This window comes from Oncorhynchus nerka, linkage group LG2, assembly GCF_034236695.1.
Source record: "Oncorhynchus nerka isolate Pitt River linkage group LG2, Oner_Uvic_2.0, whole genome shotgun sequence".
NCBI lineage: Eukaryota > Metazoa > Chordata > Actinopteri > Salmoniformes > Salmonidae > Oncorhynchus > Oncorhynchus nerka.
In genome coordinates this window covers 97,194,212-97,216,843 of record NC_088397.1, presented here as the reverse complement: position 1 = coordinate 97,216,843, position 22,632 = coordinate 97,194,212, and the positions used below count along the sequence as shown (strand labels likewise).

Sequence of the window (22,632 nt, the reverse complement as noted above, 5' to 3'; positions counted from 1 at the left end):
ACACATCATCACAACAAGAGAGACAACACAACATCACAACAAGAGAGACAACACATCACAACAAGAGAGACAACACAACATCACAACAAGAGAGACAACACATCACTACATAAAGAGAGACAACACATCACAACAAGAGAGACAACACATCATCACAACAAGAGAGACAACACAACATCACAACAAGAGAGACAACACAACATCACAACAAGAGAGACAACACAACATCACAACAAGAGAGACAACACATCACAACAAGAGAGACAACACATCATCACAACAAGAGAGACAACACATCACAACAAGAGAGACAACACATCACAACAAGAGAGACAACACATCATCACAACAAGAGAGACAACACAACACTACATAAAGAGAGACCTAAAGACAACACAACACTACATAAAGAGAGACAACACAACACTACATAAAGAGAGACAACACATCACAACAAGAGAGACAACACAACATCACAACAAGAGAGACAACACAACATCACAACAAGAGAGACAACACATCACAACAAGAGAGACAACACAACATCACAACAAGAGAGACAACACATCACAACAAGAGAGACAACACATCACAACAAGAGAGACAACACATCACAACAAGAGAGACACCACAACACTACATAAAGAGAGACCTAAAGACAACACAACACTACATAAAGAGAGACAACACAACACTACATAAAGAGAGACAACACATCACAACAAGAGAGACAACACATCACAACAAGAGAGACAACACAACATCACAACAAGAGAGACAACACAACATCACAACAAGAGAGACAACACATCACAACAAGAGAGACAACACATCACAACAAGAGAGACAACACATCATCACAACAAGAGAGACAACACATCATCACAACAAGAGAGACAACACATCATCACAACAAGAGAGACAACACAACATCACAACAAGAGAGACAACACATCACAACAAGAGAGACAACACAACATCACAACAAGAGAGACAACACATCACTACATAAAGAGAGACAACACATCACAACAAGAGAGACAACACATCATCACAACAAGAGAGACAACACAACATCACAACAAGAGAGACAACACAACATCACAACAAGAGAGACAACACAACATCACAACAAGAGAGACAACACATCACAACAAGAGAGACAACACATCATCACAACAAGAGAGACAACACATCACAACAAGAGAGACAACACATCACAACAAGAGAGACAACACAACATCACAACAAGAGAGACAACACATCACTACATAAAGAGAGACAACACATCACAACAAGAGAGACAACACATCACAACAAGAGAGACAACACATCACAACAAGAGAGACAACACAACACTACATAAAGAGAGACAACACAACACTACAACAAGAGAGACAACACATCACAACAAGAGAGACAACACAACACTACAACAAGAGAGACAACACAACACTACATAAAGAGAGACAACACAACACTACATAAAGAGAGACAACACATCACAACAAGAGAGACAACACAACACTACAACAAGAGAGACCTAAAGACAACAACATAGCAGGACAGCAACACATGACAACACAGCATGGGTAGCAACACAACATAACAAGAACATCTCAAATCTCAGTACTGATAAGAGTAGATTAAATGAAAAGTTTACGCAACCTTTCATCGCTCAGAGATTACTTCCACATTGGACAATAAAGTTGTATTTTATGCTCCCAATTTCATTTCTCTGTATTGGACTTTTTGAACAAGTGAAATGACAACATGTAGCACAATGTTTCTCATATTCTGACCCACCTCTGTGTAGCTATGTTTTCAGGGGTTCTATTTGTTTCTACTCTATTATATTATATTCTACTCTATTATATTATATTCTACTTTATTCTATTCCACTCTATTATATTCTACTCTATTATATTATATTCTACTGTATTCTATTCTACTCTATTGTATTATATTCTATTCTACTCTATTGTATTATATTAGATTCTACTGTATTCTATTCTACTCCATTCTACTCTGTTCTATTATACTCAATTCTACTGTATTCTACTCTATTATATTCTACTCCGTTCTATTCTGTTCTGTTCTGTTCTACTCTATTCTACTCTATTCTATTCTGCTCTACTATATTCTACCCTCTTATGTTATATTCTACTTTATTCAATTCTACTCTACTATATTCTACTCTATTCAATTCTACTCTACTATATTCTACTCTATTCAATTCTACTCTACTCTACTATATTCTACTCTATTCTATTCTGCTCTACTATATTCTACCCTCTTATATTATATTCTACTTTATTCAATTCTACTCTACTATATTCTACTCAACTATATTCTACTCTATTCAATTCTACTCTACTATATTCTACTCATATTATATTCTACTTTATTCTATTCTACTCTACTATATTCTACTCTATTCAATTCTACTCTACTATATTCTACTCTATTCAATTCTACTCTACTATATTCTACTCATATTATATTCTACTTTATTCTATTCTATTATATTCTACTCTACTATATTCTTCTCTATTCAATTATACTCTACTATATTCTACTCTATTCAATTCTGCTCTACTATATTCTACTCATATTATATTATACTTTATTCTATTCTATTATATTCTACTTTCTTCTACTCTATTCAATTCTACTCTATTCAATTCTACTCTACTATATTCTACTCTACTATATTCTACTCTACTATATTCTACTCTACTCTATTCTACTCTATTCAATTCTACTCAACTATATTCTACTCAACTATATTCTACTCTACTCTATTCAATTCTACTCAACTATATTCTACTCAACTATATTCTACTCAACTATATTCTACTCTACTATATTCTACTCTACTATATTCTACTCAACTATATTCTACTCTACTATATTCTACTCTACTATATTCTACTCTACTATATTCTACTCAACTATATTCTACTCTACTATATTCTACTCTACTATATTCTACTCAACTATATTCTACTCTACTATATTCTACTCTACTCTATTCTACTCTATTCAATTCTACTCAACTATATTCTACTCAACTATATTCTACTCAACTATATTCTACTCAACTATATTCTACTCTACTATATTCTACTCAACTATATTCTACTCAACTATATTCTACTCAACTATATTCTACTCAACTATATTCTACTCAACTATATTCTACTCTACTATATTCTACTCTACTATATTCTACTCAACTATATTCTACTCAACTATATTCTACTCTACTATATTCTACTCTACTATATTCTACTCTACTATATTCTACTCAACTATATTCTACTCTACTATATTCTACTCTACTATATTCTACTCAACTATATTCTACTCTACTATATTCTACTCTACTATATTCTACTATACTCTACTCAACTATATTCTACTCAACTATATTCTACTCTACTATATTCTACTCTACTATATTCTACTCTACTATATTCTACTGTACTATATTCTACTATATTCTACTCTACTATATTCTACTATATTCTACTCTACTATATTCTACTCTACTATATTCTACTCTACTCTATTCTACTCTATTAAATTCTACTCAACTATATTCTACTCTACTCTATTCTACTCTATTCAATTCTACTCAACTATATTCTACTCAACTATATTCTACTCAACTATATTCTACTCAACTATATTCTACTCAACTATATTCTACTCTACTATATTCTACTCTACTATATTCTACTCTACTATATTCTACTCTACTATATTCTACTCTACCATATTCTACTCTACTATATTCTACTCAACTATATTCTACTCTACTATATTCTACTCTACTCTATTCTACTCTATTCAATTCTACTCAACTATATTCTACTCAACTATATTCTACTCAACTATATTCTACTCAACTATATTCTACTCTACTATATTCTACTCTACTATATTCTACTCAACTATATTCTACTCTACTATATTCTACTCTACTATATTCTACTCTACTATATTCTACTCAACTATATTCTACTCTACTATATTCTACTCTACTATATTCTACTCAACTATATTCTACTCTACTATATTCTACTCTACTCTATTCTACTCTATTCAATTCTACTCAACTATATTCTACTCAACTATATTCTACTCAACTATATTCTACTCTACTATATTCTACTCTACTATATTCTACTCAACTATATTCTACTCAACTATATTCTACTCAACTATATTCTACTCAACTATATTCTACTCTACTATATTCTACTCTACTATATTCTACTCTACTATATTCTACTCAACTATATTCTACTCTACTATATTCTACTCTACTATATTCTACTCTACTATATTCTACTCTACTCTATTCTACTCTATTCAATTCTCCCCAACTATATTCTACTCTACTATATTCTACTCTACTATATTCTACTCTACTATATTCTACTCTACTATATTCTACTCTACTATATTCTACTCTACTATATTCTACTCTACTATATTCTTATATTTGGATTCTGATCCATCTATGTGTTGTTCTTGTTTCCAGGACAATAGTTATATTGTATTTTACTCTACTATATTCTATTTTATTCTAATTAGTCTCTGTTGTTGTTTCCAGGTGGCTTCAACAAGTTCCAGACCGAGTACCCTGAGCACTGTGAGACCAACCTGGACTGTTCCTGCCCCAGCAGCTCCCCGCCGGCCTCTGTCCTGGGTCTGGGCGGGCTGAGGATCAGCTCTGACTGTTCTGATGGGGAGTCATCAGACAGAGAACCGGTCAGCGCCACCGAGTCCGAGGGCAGCCCTCTCCCCAACAACCAGCCTGCCTTCCCGGTCCAGATCTTACCGTACCTCTACCTGGGCTGTGCCAAAGACTCCACCAATCTGGACATCCTGGGGAAGTATAATATTAAGTACATCCTGAACGTCACGCCCAACCTGCCCAACATGTTTGAACACGACGGAGACTTCAAGTACAAACAGATCCCCATCTCCGATCACTGGAGCCAAAATCTCTCGCAGTTTTTCCCAGAGGCCATTTCTTTCATTGGTGAGTATAAGCGGCCTCATTTGGATGCTTTTACAGATCATTTGGAGTTTACAGTCTTATGTTTTTAAATTTTCATTTCACCTTAATTTTTTTTATTTCACCTTTATTTAATTAACCAGGTAGGCCAGTTGAGAACAAGTTCTCATTTACAACTGCGACCTGGCCAAGATAAAGCAAAGCAGTGCGACACAAACAACAACACAGAGTTACACATGGGATAAACAAACACAATATACAAATCTATATACAGTGTGTGCAAATTAAGTAAGATTAGGGAGGTAAGGCAATAAATAGGCCATAGTGGCGAAATAATTGCAATTCAGCAATTTAACACTGGAGTGATAGATGTATAGAATATGAATGTGCCAGTAGAGATACTGGGGTGCAAAGGAGCAAATGAACAATATGGGGATGAGGTAGTTGGGTGGGCTATTTACAGATGGGCTGTGTATGGGTGCAGTGATCGGTAAGCTGCTCTGACAGCTGATGCTTAAAGTTAGTGAGGGAGATATAGTCTCCAGCTTGAATGATTTTTGCAATTCGTTCCAGTCATTGGCATTAGAGAACTGGAAGGAAAGGTGGCCAAAGGAGGAGTTGGCTTTGGGGATGACCAATGAGATATACCTGCTGGAGCGCGTGCTACGTGTGGGTGCTGCTATGGAGACCAGTGAGCTGAGATAAGGCGGGGCTTTGCTTAGCAAAGACTTATAGATGACCTGGAGCCAGTGGGTTTGGCTATGAATATGAAGCAAGGGCCAGCCAATGAGAATCTTTACAGATTTACAGATAATTTGGAGTTTACAGTCTTTTACAAATCAGATGTGAGTTTACAGTATTTTAAAGTCTTGTTTTGGGATGTTCATTTTTGTAACATCTCATGAACCCATCTCATATTTGATTCATCAGAGAACCATGGTCGTGTCTAAACTTGACACTTACATGTGACTTCTGCTATCAAAATACAAAAAAAATGCATTGAAAATACGGGTCTAGATGCACAAAAGTCACTTTGTGGTCTGATTGTGTTCAGATCTGTCTGACCGCTTCAACAGGTAGTCAGGAATGCGCTGTGTGTGGATTACTCCTCAGTCTGGACGTGTTTGCTGGCCTCATAAATGCTAGCCAGTTGGATAACATTTATAAACATATGTTTTGTTTGGCTAGAGTTATGCTAACAATGTTTTCCAATCCCTTTAGAATTGCTTGCTGGCTAGTTAACTACAGTAGTTAGCTGGCTAGTTAGTTTAAGTAGTTAGCTGGCTAGTTAGTTGCAGTAGTTAGCTGGCTAGTTAGTTGCAGTAGTTAGCTGGCTAGTTAGTTGCAGTAGGTATCTGGCTAGTTAGTTACAGTAGTTAGCTGGCTAGTTAGTTGCAGTAGTTAGCTGGCTAGTTAGTTTAAGTAGTTAGCTGGCTAGTTCGTTTAAGTAGTTAGCTGGCTAGTTAGTTGCAGTAATTAGCTGGCTAGTTAGTTACAGTAGTTAGCTGGTTAGTTAGTTGCATTATTTAGCTGGTTAGTTAGTTAGTTACAGTAGTTAGCTGACTAGTTAGCTGGCTAGTTAGTTACATTAGTTAGCTACTGTAGTTAGCTGGCTAGTTAGTTGCAGTTGTTAGCTGGCTAGTTAGCTACTGTAGTTAGCTGGCTAGTTAGTTGCAGTTGTTAGCTGGCTAGTTAGTTACAGTTGTTAGCTGGCTAGTTAGCTACTGTAGTTAGCTGGCTAGTTAGCTACTGTAGTTAGCTGGCTAGTTAGTTACAGTTGTTAGCTGGCTAGTTAGTTACAGTTGTTAGCTGGCTAGTTAGTTGCAGTTGTTAGCTGGCTAGTTAGCTACTGTAGTTAGCTGGCTAGTTAGTTGCAGTTGTTAGCTGGCTAGTTAGTTACAGTTGTTAGCTGGCTAGTTAGCTACTGTAGTTAGCTGGCTAGTTAGCTACTGTAGTTAGCTGGCTAGTTAGCTACTGCCATCAGTTGTGGTGTTATTATCATATTTAGCCTATTCCACCGTTTGTGGAGTAGACACTGGCATTTGAATATAGCGCTGGAAAAGGGATTCAGGACACACTGTGGACACGGTAGACACATTTAATGTAGGTGTAGACGGATGATGTGTTCAGAATGCCAGGATCAGAACTCATAAGATCATAATGCTAAAGCTGCATGAACTGTCAAGTGTAGACAGGGCCTGTGTATCCTTGCTGTCATTTCACCAACATTCAGGTTATATAACTATTCATTTAACACTGAATCAAACGTTTATTGTGCCTCATATCTATTGAGCGATGAGCCAAATAGTTGTCTTATTACTTATTACTTATTGGATTTATAAGTACAATAAAACATATTTTAGATTAAAACATATAGATTTATACATTTATTATTATTTATATTTTAAAAAAATCTTAGTCATTTAGCAGACGCTCTTATCCAGAGGAATTTACACAAGAGCAATTAGGATTAAGTGACTGATTTTTCACCTAGTCAGCTTGGGGATTCGAACTAGAAACCTTTTCGCTGGGCTTCCTGCCGCCCATACAATAACAAGTACCATAACGGGTGTTATTGTCTTAAACATATAGTATAAATCTTATTGTTTAAAACATATAGATTGATAAGTACACACTCAAAACATATAATATAGATTTATTAGTCAGCAACTTAAGCTAATTAGCCCTATCTCAGATGCAACAAAACCTTGCTTCAACCCTCCAAGGAACAAAACCTTGCTTCACCCTCCAAGGAACAAAACCTTGCTTCACCCTCCAAGGAACAAAACCTTGCTTCACCCCTCCAAGGAACAAAACCTTGCTTCACCCTCCAAGGAACAAAACCTTGCTTCACCCTCCAAGGAACAAAACCTTGCTTCACCCCTCCAAGGAACAAAACCTTGCTTCACCCCTCCAAGGAACAAAACCTTGCTTCACCCCTCCAATGAACAATATTGAACTCTGAGTTGATTTATGTATTCTGAGCGGTTTGTGGCATTTCCTGTTACACGCCTCATTTCACACCATGAAAGAGTCATGACTAGTTCTGAGTCATTGGCGGGATTATATTATTATCAAACCACAGAGAGGACCTTTTTAATTAACTCATCAAAAGTTGGCCTACAGGTTTCTAGCACACTCATTATACTACGGAAGGAAATCTATGAATGAAGTAGGCCAGGTCATCCTGAGAACCATTGTGAAGACTTTAGTTTTTAATGATGGGTGTTATCCTCCACTGCACCTAGAGGTTAGGGTTGTTTGGTTGATGCCAGCTTCTTCGTCTACTGTAACACAGAGATGGCAAAGACCTCGTGCTAATGTTGTCTAAGAGTCCACACGTCTATTCCATTACCTTATTTCATTACCTTATTCCGCTACCGTATTCCGTTACCTTATTCCGTTACCTATTCCGTTACCTTATTCCGTTACCTATTCCGTTACCTAATTCCGTTACCTTATTCCGTGACCTTATTCCGTGACCTTATTCCGTTACCTTTTCCGTTACCTTATTCCATTTCCTGTAATGTGGTTGTCTGACATGGCTACTAGCCTTCAGTCAGAAGATAAAAACCTCAAGATGGCTGGATGTACAGAACATAATCTCATGCATTACTTGACAGACATCATTCCCCAAATTAGCCTTATAGTCATGTGAATTACTGGTATTATTCGGTCCCTCTTTAATTAAATCACATTCATGTTATAAAGCCTTCATAAAGCCATTATAAGCACTACATAAATGTGTTACAAAGCATCTATAACCGTATGTCGTGGTTTATAAAAGGGCTCATAAATGGGGCAGAACTGTGACGTAATCACCAAGGTCAAAGGTCAAATGTGACGTATGTCAAATATGATATAAACATGTGCTTTATAAAGGGTGACCTGTTGTGGTGAAGGATTGGAATACGTTCTAAAGTGAAGTCATGTTAGTCACATGACAACGAATCTCATTCCCAGACACTTTCACCCAAATGAAGGTCTGGTGGACCAATGCATCAAACTTGGCCTTCATGGGGCTTCCCGAGTGGCACAGCGGTCTAAGGCACTGCATCGCATTGCTGGAGGCGTCACTACAGACCCTGGTTCAATCCCAGGCTGTGTCGCAGCCGGCCGCGACCGGGAGACCGATGAGGCGGCGCACAATTTTGGCCCAGAATCCAGGTTATGGAAGGGTTTGGCTGGCTGGGACGTCCTTGTCCCATCGCTCTAGCGACTCCTTGTGGCGGGCCGGGCCGTGAGCATGCACGCTGACACGGTAGCCAGGTGTACGGTGTTTCCTCCAACACATTGGTGCGGCTGGCTTCCGCGTTAAGAGAAGCAGTGTGTCAAGAAGCAGCGCGGCTTGGCAGGGTCGTGTTTCGGGGGACGCATGGCTATTGACCTTGGCCTCTCCCGAGTTCGTACGGGAGTTGCAGCGATGGGATAAGACTGTAACTACCGATTGGGTATCACAAAATTGTGGAGAAAAAGTGTGGCTTTTAGGTTAGGGGTTAAAATCACATTTTAAGAAGATACATTTTGGAAATGGGCAGGGTTTAACCATAATTATGCCTTTTTAACAGTGTTATTCGTGACGATGACAAATCCTTTACTCAGTGAGGTCACTCCTATAGAATTCTATGGTCACTCCCATTAAGGCTAGTTTAGAATGGTTGATGTCCCAGGCTTATACAGTACCAGTCAAAAGTTTGGAGACACCTACTCATTCCAGGGGTTTCTTTATTTTTACTACATTGTAGAATAATAGGGAAGACATCAAAACTATGAAATAACACATATGGAATCATGTAGTAACCAAAAAAGTGTTAAACAAATCAAAATATATTTTATTTTTGAGATTTTTCAAAGTAGCCACCCTTTGCCAGTTTTTAAGGAGTTCCCACATATGCTGAGCACTTGTTGGCTGCTTTACCTTCACTTTGCGGTACAACTCATCCCAAGCCATCTCAATTGGGTTGAGTTCGGGTGATTGTGGAGGCCGGGTCATCTGATGCAGCACTCCATCACTCTCTTTCTTGGGGTCAAATAGCCCTTACACAGCCTGGAGGTGTGTTGGGTTATTGTCCTGTTGAAAAACAATTGATAGTCCCGCTAAGTGATACCAGATGAGATGGCATATCGCTGCATAATGCTATGGTAGCCATGCTGGTTAAGTGTGCCTTGAATTCTAAATAAATCACAGACAGTGTCACCAGCAAAGCACCATCACACCTCCTCTTCCATGCTTCACGGTGGGAACCAGACAGTGTCTCAGAAAGACACGGCGGTTGGAACCAAAAATCTCAAATTTGGACTCATCAGACCAAAGGACAGATTTCCACTAGTCTAACATCCATTGCTCGTGTTTCTTGGCCCAAGCAAGTCTCTTCTTATTATTGGTGTCCTGTAGTAGTGGTTTCTTTGCAGCAATTTGACCACAAAGGCCTGATTCACACAGTCTCCTCTGCGCAGTTGATGTTGAGATGTGTCTGTTACTTGAACTCCCTGAAGCATTTTTTTGGGGCTGCAATTTCTGAGGCTGATAACTCTAATGAACTTATCCTCTGCAGCAGAGGGAACTCTGGGCCTTCCTTTCCTGCACTTTAGAGTATGTGTCACCCTGCAGCACAGCATTGTGGGGGAAGTTGAGGTCAGGTCCAATATTGACTATGCACCCAAGATGGAAAGAGGTTGTGCAATCCTACTTATGGTTGGTCCCGCGAGTTGAATTCAATATCCTGACATTGCAATGCTCTACCAAGATGAATGACAGGGTTATAAGTGATTTTGTTAAGCCTCCATTTTAATGATTCACGAGGCCTTTACAAAGCAATGCTTCTGTCACCCTTTATAAAGCACAGGTTTGTCATTAGTAAGTTATATTCCATTTTATGAAGCCTTTTATAAAGCATGACATACGGTTATAGATGATTTGTAACACATTTATGTAGTGTTTATGAAGCCTTTTATAAAGCTACTCGATCATTATGGGTCTCCTTGTTATTGTCCATGTCTCTTCATTAAGAAACACTTCTATTGTGTGACAGTGAAACACAACCTGAAAAGGAATGAAGTCACAGTGATATTTGGCAGGAGAGAAAAGCCTTTTGGAAGCTTACACCACATTCAAGACAGGTTTATTAATATCCTCCACGCCTGGGATGAGTCCCAAATGGTACCCTATTACCTATGGGTCCTGGTCTATAGTAGTGCACAATATAGGGAATAGGGTCCTGGTCTATAGTAGTGCACAATATAGGGAATAGGGCCCTGGTCTATAGTAGTGCACTATATAGGGAATAGGGTCCTGGTCTATAGTAGTGCACTATATAGGGAATAGGGCTCTGGTCTATAGTAGTGCACTATATAGGGAATAGGGCCCTGGTCTATAGTAGTGCACTATATAGGGAATAGGGCTCTGGTCTAAAGTAGTGCACTATATAGGGAATAGGGCTCTGGTCTATAGTAGTGCACTATATAAGGAATAGGGCTCTGGTCTAAAGTAGTGCACTATATAGGGAATAGGGCTCTGGTCTAAAGTAGTGCACTATATAAGGAATAGGGCTCTGGTCTAAAGTAGTGCACTATATAGGGAATAGGGCCCTGGTCTAAAGTAGTGCACTATATAGAGAATAGGGCCCTGGTCTAAAGTAGTGCACTATATAGGGAATAGGGCTCTGGTCTATAGTAGTGCACTATATAGGGAATAGGGCCCTGGTCTATAGTAGTGCACTATATAGGGAATAGGGCTCTGGTCTAAAGTAGTGCACTATATAGGGAATAGGGCTCTGGTCTAAAGTAGTGCACTATATAAGGAATAGGGCTCTGGTCTAAAGTAGTGCACTATATAGGGAATAGGGCCCTGGTCTATAGTAGTGCACTATATAGGGAATAGGGCTCTGGTCTAAAGTAGTGCACTATATAGGGAATAGGGCTCTGGTCTAAAGTAGTGCACTATATAAGGAATAGGGCTCTGGTCTAAAGTAGTGCACTATATAGGGAATAGGGCCCTGGTCTAAAGTAGTGCACTATATAGGGAATAGGGCTCTGGTCTAAAGTAGTGCACTATATAGGGAATAGGGCCCTGGTCTATAGTAGTGCACTATATAGGGAATAGGGCTCTGGTCTATAGTAGTGAACTATATAGGGAATAGGGCTCTGGTCTATAGTAGTGAACTATATAGGGAATAGGGCTCTGGTCTATAGTAGTGAACTATATAGGGAATAGGGCTCTGGTCTATAGTAGTGAACTATATAGGGAATAGGGCTCTGGTCTATAGTAGTGAACTATATAGGGAATAGGGCTCTGGTCTATAGTAGTGCACTATATAGGGAATAGGGCTCTGGTCTAAAGTAGTGCACTATATAGGGAATAGGGCTCTGGTCTAAAGTAGTGCACTATATAAGGAATAGGGCTCTGGTCTAAAGTAGTGCACTATATAGGGAATAGGGCCCTGGTCTATAGTAGTGCACTATATAGGGAATAGGGCTCTGGTCTAAAGTAGTGCACTATATAGGGAATAGGGCTCTGGTCTAAAGTAGTGCACTATATAAGGAATAGGGCTCTGGTCTAAAGTAGTGCACTATATAGGGAATAGGGCCCTGGTCTAAAGTAGTGCACTATATAGAGAATAGGGCCCTGGTCTAAAGTAGTGCACTATATAGGGAATAGGGCTCTGGTCTAAAGTAGTGCACTATATAAGGAATAGGGCTCTGGTCTATAGTAGTGCACTATATAAGGAATAGGGCTTTGGTCTAAAGTAGTGCACTATATAGGGAATAGGGCTCTGGTCTATAGTAGTGCACTATATAGGGAATAGGGCTCTGGTCTAAAGTAGTGCACTATATAGGGAATAGGGCTCTGGTCTAAAGTAGTGCACTATATAGGGAATAGGGCTCTGGTCTAAAGTAGTGCACTATATAGGGAATAGGGTGCTATTTGAGATGCATAACTATTTTCAGAGAGTTTCTCTTCACTTACTCAGAGACACAACACAATGTCTACCAATATAGACTTGTTTTCACCTCGCATTCGAAGTATCAATAGAAAACCCCAAAAGATTTTCTTGACTGTTGACTCAATCCCACTACATCGTGTAGGAATACTGGTTAGTCACGACAGTTGAGTCACGACTATACACAAGGGATAATAACAGAGAGCTTTGCTTAGAGTTGTTATGTGCAATTTCATAGTACATTTCAGTATTTCAGATCAGACTTTTAGTATTTCACATCAGATTATTTGTTTTTAGTTTCAGTACTTCAGATCAGACTTTCAGTATTTAACATCAATTGTTAGTTTCAATATTTCAGATCAGACTATTTATTTTTTAGTAACAGTATTCCAGATCAGACTATTTTGACGATAGTTTCTGTACTTCAGACCAGAGGATTTGACATTAGTTTCAGTATTTCAGTAATCAGTCTACTAGACGTACCTTCTCCCATCCCCAAGGAATATCCAGTGTTTTCCCCTCTTCAGCTTCGTGGGAATGTGGGGTTTTTGTTTGGCTCTGGAATGTCCGATGTTTGTTTTGAAAGTGCCGTATTTAAGAAATACACTGTGACGTGAAATGATCGAGTCAGAGTAGGGAAGTATTTAAAGGTCTTGGTGGATCTCCGGAACGGTGGTAGCGGGGTTTTGCTCCTCATCGTTTAGGGAAATACACTACATGACCAAATGTATGCGGACACCTGCTCATCCAACAGCTCATTCCAAAATCATGGGCATTAATATGGAGTTGGTCCCCCCCCCTTTAATGCTATAACAGCCTCCACTCTTCTGGGAAGGCTTTCAACTTGATGTTGGAACATTGATGCGGGGACTTGCTTCCATTCAGCCCAAGAGCACTAGTGAGGTCGGGCACTGATGTTGGGCGATAAGGCCTGGCTCGCAGTCAGCGTTCCATTTCATCTCAAAGGTGTTTGATGGGGGTTGAGGTCAGGGCTCTGTGCTGGCCAGTCAAGTTCTTCCACACCGATCTCGACAATCCATTTCTGTATGGACCTCGCTTTGTGCACAGGGGCATTGTCATGCTGAAACAGGAAAGGGCCTTCCCCAAACTGTTGCCACTAAGTTGGAAGCATAGAATCGTCTAGAATGTCAATGTATACTGTAGTGTTAATATTTCCCTTCACTGGAACTAAAGGGCCCGAACCATGAAAAACAGCCCCAGACCATTATTTCTCCTCCACCAAACTTTACAGTTGGCACTGTGCATTGGGGCAGGAAGTGTTCTCCTGGCATCTGCCAAACCCTGATTTGTCCGTTGGACTGCCAGTTGGTGAAGCGTGATTCATCACTCCAGAGAACATGTTTCCACTGCTCCAGACTTTCAAATGAAAGGAAACTTCTTGGCAGGAGGGAAAACAACAAATTTGAATAAATGTGGGTTCTGACACTCTTATGTAGGTGTCTTAAACAGCCGTAAAATAACGCAATATATGCTGAACAAAATATAATTGGTCCCGTGTTTCATGAGCTGAAATGAAAGATTCTTGAAATGTTCCAGACGCACATAAAGCTAATTTCTCTCAAATTTAGTGCATCAATTTGTTTACATCCCAGTTAGTGAGCATTTCACCTTTGCTGATTAAACAGCATCATCATTACACAGGTGCACCTTGGGCTCGGGACAATAAAAGGCCTCTCTAAAATGTTCAGCTTTGTCACACAACTCTATGCCACGGATGTCTCAAGTTTTGAGGGAGAGTGCAATTGGCATGCTGACTGCAGGAATGTCCAGCAGAGCTGCTGCCAGAGAATGTAATGTTAATTTCTCTACCATAAGCCGACTCAATGTCGTTTTAGAGAATTTGGCTGTACGTCCAACCAGCCATACAGCAGACCACGTGTAACCACGCCAACCCTCCACATCTGGCTTCTTCACCTGTCAGAGACCAGCCACCCAGACAGCTGATAAAACAGAGACCAGCCACCCAGACAGCTGATGAAACAGAGACCAGCCACCCAGACAGCTGATGAAACAGAGACCAGCCACCCAGACAGCTGATAAAACAGAGACCAGCCACCCAGACAGCTGATAAAACAGAGACCAGCCACCCAGACAGCTGATGAAACAGAGAGACCAGCCACCCAGACAGCTGATGAAACAGAGACCAGCCACCCAGACAGCTGATAAAACAGAGACCAGCCACCCAGACAGCTGATAAAACAGAGACCAGCCACCCAGACAGCTGATAAAACAGAGACCAGCCACCCAGACAGCTGATAAAACAGAGACCAGCCACCCAGACAGCTGATGAAACAGAGACCAGCCACCCAGACAGCTGATGAAACAGAGACCAGCCACCCAGACAGCTGATAAAACAGAGACCAGCCACCCAGACAGCTGATGAAACAGAGACCAGCCACCCAGACAGCTGATGAAACAGAGACCAGCCACCCAGAGAGCTGATAAAACAGAGACCAGCCACCCAGACAGCTGATAAAACAGAGACCAGCCACCCAGACAGCTGATAAAACAGAGACCAGCCACCCAGACAGCTGATAAAACAGAGACCAGCCACCCAGACAGCTGATAAAACAGAGACCAGCCACCCAGACAGCTGATGCAACTGAGGAGTATTTATGTCTGTATTAAAGCCCTTTTGTGGAGAAAAACTTGTTCTGATTGGCTGATCCTGGCTATGCCCTCCCAGGCCCACCAATGGCTGCTCCCCTGCCCAGTCATGTGAAATCCATAGATTAGGGCCTAATGGTTTCCTTATATGAACTGTAACTCAGTAACATCTTTGAAATTGTTGGTGGAGTCGTTGTAGCTGTTCTCTCATTATAAACTCCTGAAACCAGAGAGGTGGAGTTGGTGTAGCTGTTCCCTCATTATAAACTCTAGAAACCAGAGAGGTGGAGTTGATGTAGCTGTTCCCTCATTATAAACTCTAGAAACCAGAGAGGTGGAGTTGATGTAGCTGTTCCCTCATTATAAACTCTAGAAACCAGAGAGGTGGAGTTGATGTAGCTGTTCCCTCATTATAAACTCTAGAAACCAGAGAGGTGGAGTTGATGTAGCTGTTCTCTCATTATAAACTCCTGAAACCAGAGAGGTGGAGCTGATGTAGCTGTTCTCTCATTATAAACTCTAGAAACCAGAGAGGTGGAGTTGGTGTAGCTGTTCCCTCATTATAAACTCTAGAAACCAGAGAGGTGGAGTTGGTGTAGCTGTTCCCTCATTATAAACTCTAGAAACCAGAGAGGTGGAGTTGATGTAGCTGTTCCCTCATTATAAACTCTAGAAACCAGAGAGGTGGAGTTGGTGTAGCTGTTCCCTCATTATAAACTCTAGAAACCAGAGAGGTGGAGTTGTTGTAGCTGTTCCCTCATTATAAACTCTAGAAACCAGAGAGGTGGAGTTGATGTAGCTGTTCTCTCATTATAAACTCTAGAAACCAGAGAGGTGGAGTTGTTGTAGCTGTTCCCTCATTATAAACTCTAGAAACCAGAGAGGTGGAGTTGATGTAGCTGTTCTCTCATTATAAACTCCTGAAACCAGAGAGGTGGAGTTGATGTAGCTGTTCTCTCATTATAAACTCTAGAAACCAGAGAGGTGGAGTTGATGTAGCTGTTCCCTCATTATAAACTCTAGAAACCAGAGAGGTGGAGTTGATGTAGCTGTTCCCTCATTATAAACTCTAGAAACCAGAGAGGTGGAGTTGATGTAGCTGTTCCCTCATTATAAACTCTAGAAACCAGAGAGGTGGAGTTGTTGTAGCTGTTCCCTCATTATAAACTCTAGAAACCAGAGAGGTGGAGTTGATGTAGCTGTTCTCTCATTATAAACTCTAGAAACCAGAGAGGTGGAGTTGATGTAGCTGTTCCCTCATTATAAACTCTAGAAACCAGAGAGGTGGAGTTGATGTAGCTGTTCTCTCATTATAAACTCCTGAAACCAGAGAGGTGGAGTTGGTGTAGCTGTTCTCTCATTATAAACTCTAGAAACCAGAGAGGTGGAGTTGATGTAGCTGTTCCCTCATTATAAACTCTAGAAACCAGAGAGGTGGAGTTGGTGTAGCTGTTCCCTCATTATAAACTCTAGAAACCAGAGAGGTGGAGTTGATGTAGCTGTTCCCTCATTATAAACTCTAGAAACCAGAGAGGTGGAGTTGATGTAGCTGTTCCCTCATTATAAACTCTAGAAACCAGAGAGGTGGAGTTGGTGTAGCTGTTCTCTCATTATAAACTCTAGAAACCAGAGAGGTGGAGTTGATGTAGCTGTTCTCTCATTATAAACTCTAGAAACCAGAGAGGTGGAGATGGTGTAACTCTAAATGATGTTGCGTCTCAAACACATAAAACTAATTTGTACCTCTTATCTTTTCTCTAACCCCTCCAGACGAAGCTCGTTCCAAAAAGTGTGGTATCCTGGTGCACTGCCTGGCAGGGATCAGTCGCTCGGTAACGGTAACCGTGGCCTACCTGATGCAGAAGCTCAACCTGTCGCTCAACGACGCGTACGACTTTGTGAAACAGAAGAAGTCCAACATCTCACCCAACTTCAACTTCATGGGTCAGCTCTTGGATTTTGAGAGAACATTGGGTCTCAATAGCCCGTGTGACAACCGTTCCTCCACCAATGACCAACTGTTTTTCACCACGCCAACCAATCACAACGTGTTCCAGCTCGACACGCTGGAATCTACATGAAGGGGTGGTGGGGTGGGGGTGGGCGGGGGACTTGAGCAGCCATCTTGGATGTGAATGTTTTTCTCTTCTCTTCAGAGATTGGCTGGCTGGCTTTGACAGCATATAGCCTGGGATGGTGGACTGACGGTGCGTGGACAGGGACAGATCAGAGGCCAAATGGAAGTCTGCTTGGCTTGTAGAGCTCTGTTGGTCTCTCAGAGGGTTGACAGGAAGAGGAAGAGGAAGAAGCCCTGTCTCCTCTCCTCAGTGGTTTGGGAAGTTTGTCATCTTGCCTTTGGAACAGCCTGTTTTTTTTGTTGTCTAAGGAAAGAGGAAGTGCTAGGAGTAGACTGAGACATGCTACGCTGTAGAACAGAACATAGAAGAACAGAACATAGAAGAACAGAACAGAGAAGAACAGAACAGAGAAGAACAGAACATAGAAGAGCAGAACAGAGAAGAACAGAACAGAGAAGAACAGAACATAGAAGAGCAGAACAGAGAAGAACAGAACATAGAAGAACAGAACATAGAAGAACAGAACAGAGAAGAGCAGAACAGAGAAGAGCAGAACAGAGAAGAACAGAACATAGAAGAACAGAACATAGAAGAACAGAACAGAGAAGAGCAGAACAGAGAAGAGCAGAACAGAGAAGAACAGAACAGAGAAGAACAGAACAGAACAGAGAAGAACAGAACATAGAAGAGCAGAACAGAGAAGAACAGAACATAGAAGAACAGAACATAGAAGAACAGAACAGAGAAGAGCAGAACAGAGAAGAGCAGAACAGAGAAGAGCAGAACAGAGAAGAACAGAACAGAGAAAAGCAGAACAGAGAAGAACAGAACAGAGAAGAACAGAACACAGAGTGTTGTCATACAAAGACAGAAAACAAATTGTGTATCTGCTCCAGTCATTCATTTATTGTTGTCCTCTTGGGAGATGACCTCGTCAACAACCTCCTGATGATAATGGTGCCAATGTGTTGCAGTGTCTGGGGGGGTCACCTTTACTGAGGTGATCTCATCCTACTGAATGACGAAGATGGTGCCAATGTGTTGCAGTGTCTGGGGGTCATCTTTACGGAGGTGATCTCACCCTACTGAGTGTAGGTTTGGATTTTTTAAATTTTTTATTTAAAACAAAGATATTTTTTAACACAAACACAAGTATGTTCAAGTGATGCGTATAACATGTACAAGTACTAATGTATGTCTACATACATTTGTATATTTGTATACATTTAGACACATATGTATGGACATACTGTATGTCTCCTACTACTACGAGAATCGTACCTGTCCAAAACCAGAAACAGAAGCACTTGAACATCGAAAGGAGACTCTATAACTAAAGACAAAACAGACCAAGAGAAATGTACTTTTCATAATATTCTGGTAGTTTTTTTTGTATTTTTTTGTTGTCGTCTATGTTTGTAACGATGATCTAATGCAGTTTGCACAGTGGTGAAGCCTATATCACTTCTAGGCACATAAACTAGTACTCTAGAGAAAGATAGATTCAAAGAGAAGGAGAGAGGGAGGAGAGAGGGAGAGACTAGCACAGAGATGGTGTAGTGTAGAGGCAGTCCTAGGCAGAGACTAGCTCCTGCAGCTGGTCTGGCCATGTTGTGGGCTGGGATTGGCTGGGTGAAGCGTATTGTTCCTTAACTGCATATGAAAAGATGGGTCTGCAAACCAAAATGGCACCATATTCCCTATATCGTGCACTACTTTTTGACTAGGACCCATAAGGCTCTGGTCAAAACTAGTGGACTACATAGTGAATAGGGTGCCATTTTGGGGACGAAGTCATGGATCTGTTTGTCTCGGCAAAGAACCTCACTTCCTCTCCAAGAGAGCGTATTAAATCCTGGGTCGATTCACCCCCTGCAAGCCTTGCTGATATTATGAATATTATATTACATTACACTAAATTATTACTTTATGAATCAAATATAAGGTAAATTATATATTATGTTATGTTCTATACATGAACAAACTGCTGTGTTTTGTCCAACAGTGGTGTCCAGGTGACTAGGAAGAGGTTGTGGAGGTGGGCCTGGCTACCAGTCTATTTGTGCAATATCATTTCACTCCTTGTCTCTTGTTTGGCATGACAAGTGGGAATGACAGCTGGAATGATATTGCACAAACAGACTGGTACCCAGGCTATTTGGGAGTTTGTTGGATGTTGTTTATATACCAGCTGGAAGTCGGGAACGACGAGAACTGTTTTGAACTACTATTACTGCCGTCTGTCAAGTATAGAGAGGTTGTAAGCTCTTATAACGGGTTATAAGCTGTAGCTGATAACATACAGCGGCACACAGTATGTAGCTAGGAGGATTTATGACCAGGGTTGGACATTTCCTGTACATTTTAACAAGGTTTTCCTGGTTGGAGGATTCCTGTGTTTCCTGTTTATTTGCTCCTGATTTACATGAATCTCCAACCAGGAATTCTGGGAAAAAACCCTGGGAATGTTGGGGGAAACCCTGGGAATGTTGGGGGAAACCTGGGAATGTTGGGGGAATGTTGGGGGAAACCTGGGAATGTTGGGGGAAACCCTGGGAATGTTGGGGGAAACCCTGGGAATGTTGGGGGAAACCCTGGGAATGTTGGGGGAAACCTGGGAATGTTGGGGGAAAACCTGGGAATGTTGGGGGAAACCCTGGGAATGTTGGGGGAAACCCTGGGAATGTTGGGGGAAACCTTTTCTTGTGACATTGTTACACGAGACTGGTTCAAAGAGCAGGGTTGCTTTCCGCTGGCCTTATTCTATAACCTTATAATACATCTCGTTCTATATTATTGACTGTTCAATACTCTTTGTATCTCACTTTTAGAAATATCGTTGTGTGTATATATATATAAATAAAAAATAAACTTTTGTCCTTTTAATGATAATATAAATCAAAAATATACATGTAAATGACGGACAACTAATAGCACCCTATTCCCGATAAAGTGCACTCCTCTTGTGCTCTACTGTGGTCAAAAGTAGTGCACTCTTTAGGGAATAGGTTGCCTTTTTTGGGTCACGGCCTTTGTCTTCAACGGGTCTTCAGATGAGGTTATTTTACCCTGTTATATTATATCAACAGTATTTCATACATTTGTTTGTGTTACTCTGTTTTTCACCATAATAATAATAATAATAATAATAATAATAATTATAGAATTAGAATTCGACACGTAAATACAGAATACAGCTGTATCGCTGACTGCTTAGATTTTGTATTTTCTTTGTCGGGTGAATTTGCCCCTAAATGCTGATCTTGGGTCAGTTTAGCATTTTCTCCACTAATGTTTAAGGTTAGGATTCGGGTAGGGAAGGCTGATTCTAGACCTGTACCTAGGGGAAACGTTACCCACGGAGCGCTCTGCTTTAGGACTGAAGCTACCTTTCCTTCCTCTGGGGTGTCCAAAGTACAGGGCTTCATTTGGTTTGTTAGCCTGGGTCCCACATCTGTGCGTTATCTCGCCTATGTAACAGAGTGAGCCTCGTAAACGTCACTCTCCAGCTGAGGCTGTGTGAGGAAGACATCTATAGCGTTAGGCGAGCACAGAGAAGCCTGTTACAACAACTCCATTGTCAAGCCAGACCAATTTGTTTCCTACAAAGCAAAAAACAGACTGGCTCCCAGGCTAATACGGTGGTAGGTAGCCTTGCAGTAAGAGTGTTGGGCCAGTAACCGAAAGGTCGTTGGTTCACCCTGTCGGCTTAGGGGTTTGAACTATCTGTCGATGTGCCCTTGAGCACATTACTCCTAATGGCTCCAGGGTCGTCGCTGTTAATATTGGCAGACCCTGGCCGTGACCCCACTCTCTGGGGTCGTCTCAGGGAGAGTTGGGATATGCAAACAAATGTTTTTTTAAATTAAATTCACACATGCCTATTAATACACATGTGAAATCAGACAGATATAAGCTCTTCTTAATAACAGCAGTTTGTTTGCGTCTCAACACCCGGGGAGCCAGTCTGTTTGTGCTAACATTCCACTCCTTATCCTCTTGTGTCCTATGTTTAGCCATTGGAGTGGAACGATAACACGAACATATCTGGGACTAGGCTACAGAGCCAGGAGACAACCGGCACTTATATCTGAGCGTAATTCTGGATCAGCTCATTAAATCCACGTCTTTTCTTCTTCAACCATTTTAGTTGTGTTTTTGATAATGTGCTCTATCCTATCAGTCTAATTCCTGTGGCCTTTCAATATATTATATCTTAAAGCTGATATGCAAAGTTGTTTCTCCGAAATATAATATATAGCATTATTCCAGATGATAATGAGTTGTTGTTGTTTTACATATGATCGATAGGACTTAATCAGTTTGGAGTCTGAACCCCAGTCACAACAATAAGGAAATGTGGATCACACGTCGTCCCAAATCGCACACTTTATAGTGCGCTACTTCTTGACGATGCCACCATAGGGCTCTGGTCAAAAGTAGTGCATTATGTAGGGAATAGGGTGCCATTTGGGACACAGAGGTACGTTACACCCGAGGGTTGAAATGTATTTCAGTGCCGAAGTTTTTTTTGTTGTTTTTTTATTTTTTTTTTAAGAGAAAATCATTGATTTCAAGCTGCTTCATGTGTTTATGATGAAAGAAAAACGTTTGTATATTTGACAAAACACAAGAATATTTGTATTTTTTTGTTGTGACATTTTATTGTAGCTTTTTCCTGTTAACTAAGCATGCGTTCCAAATTGCACCCTATTCCCTATATATAGTGCACTACTTTAGACCAAGTTTCAAACAGGTCAAAATTTGTGCACTATATAGGGAATAGGGTGCAATTTGGGACATAGACCTAAGAGTGTGTTGGATCCGTGAGATGGAGGGAGTGAGAGAGGCCAGGGAAAAGAGGAGAAGAACGGAAGTGAATGTTTACAGCGCCTTCACAAAGTATTCTCACCCCTTGACTTTTTCCACATTTTGTTGTGTTGCGGCCTGAATT

At 40.5% G+C, this 22,632-nt stretch overlaps 1 protein-coding gene across 2 annotated transcripts in view; it reads left to right on the top strand.

Moving 5' to 3' along the window:
- LOC115118137 (dual specificity protein phosphatase 7-like) overlaps positions 1-22,632 on the top strand; it is a 100,590-nt gene that overhangs the window by 6,399 nt on the left and 71,559 nt on the right. Inside the window, exons 2-3 of one of the 2 annotated variants that reach the window (XM_029646677.2) lie at positions 4,625-5,056; positions 17,371-17,704. In XM_029646677.2, coding sequence (XP_029502537.1) covers positions 4,625-5,056; positions 17,371-17,681 — 743 coding nt within the window. In that variant the 3' untranslated portion in view covers positions 17,682-17,704. Of the gene's footprint in view, positions 1-4,624; positions 5,057-17,370; positions 17,705-22,632 lie in introns of those variants that run through there. The other variant, XM_065004538.1, reaches the window with a different exon arrangement.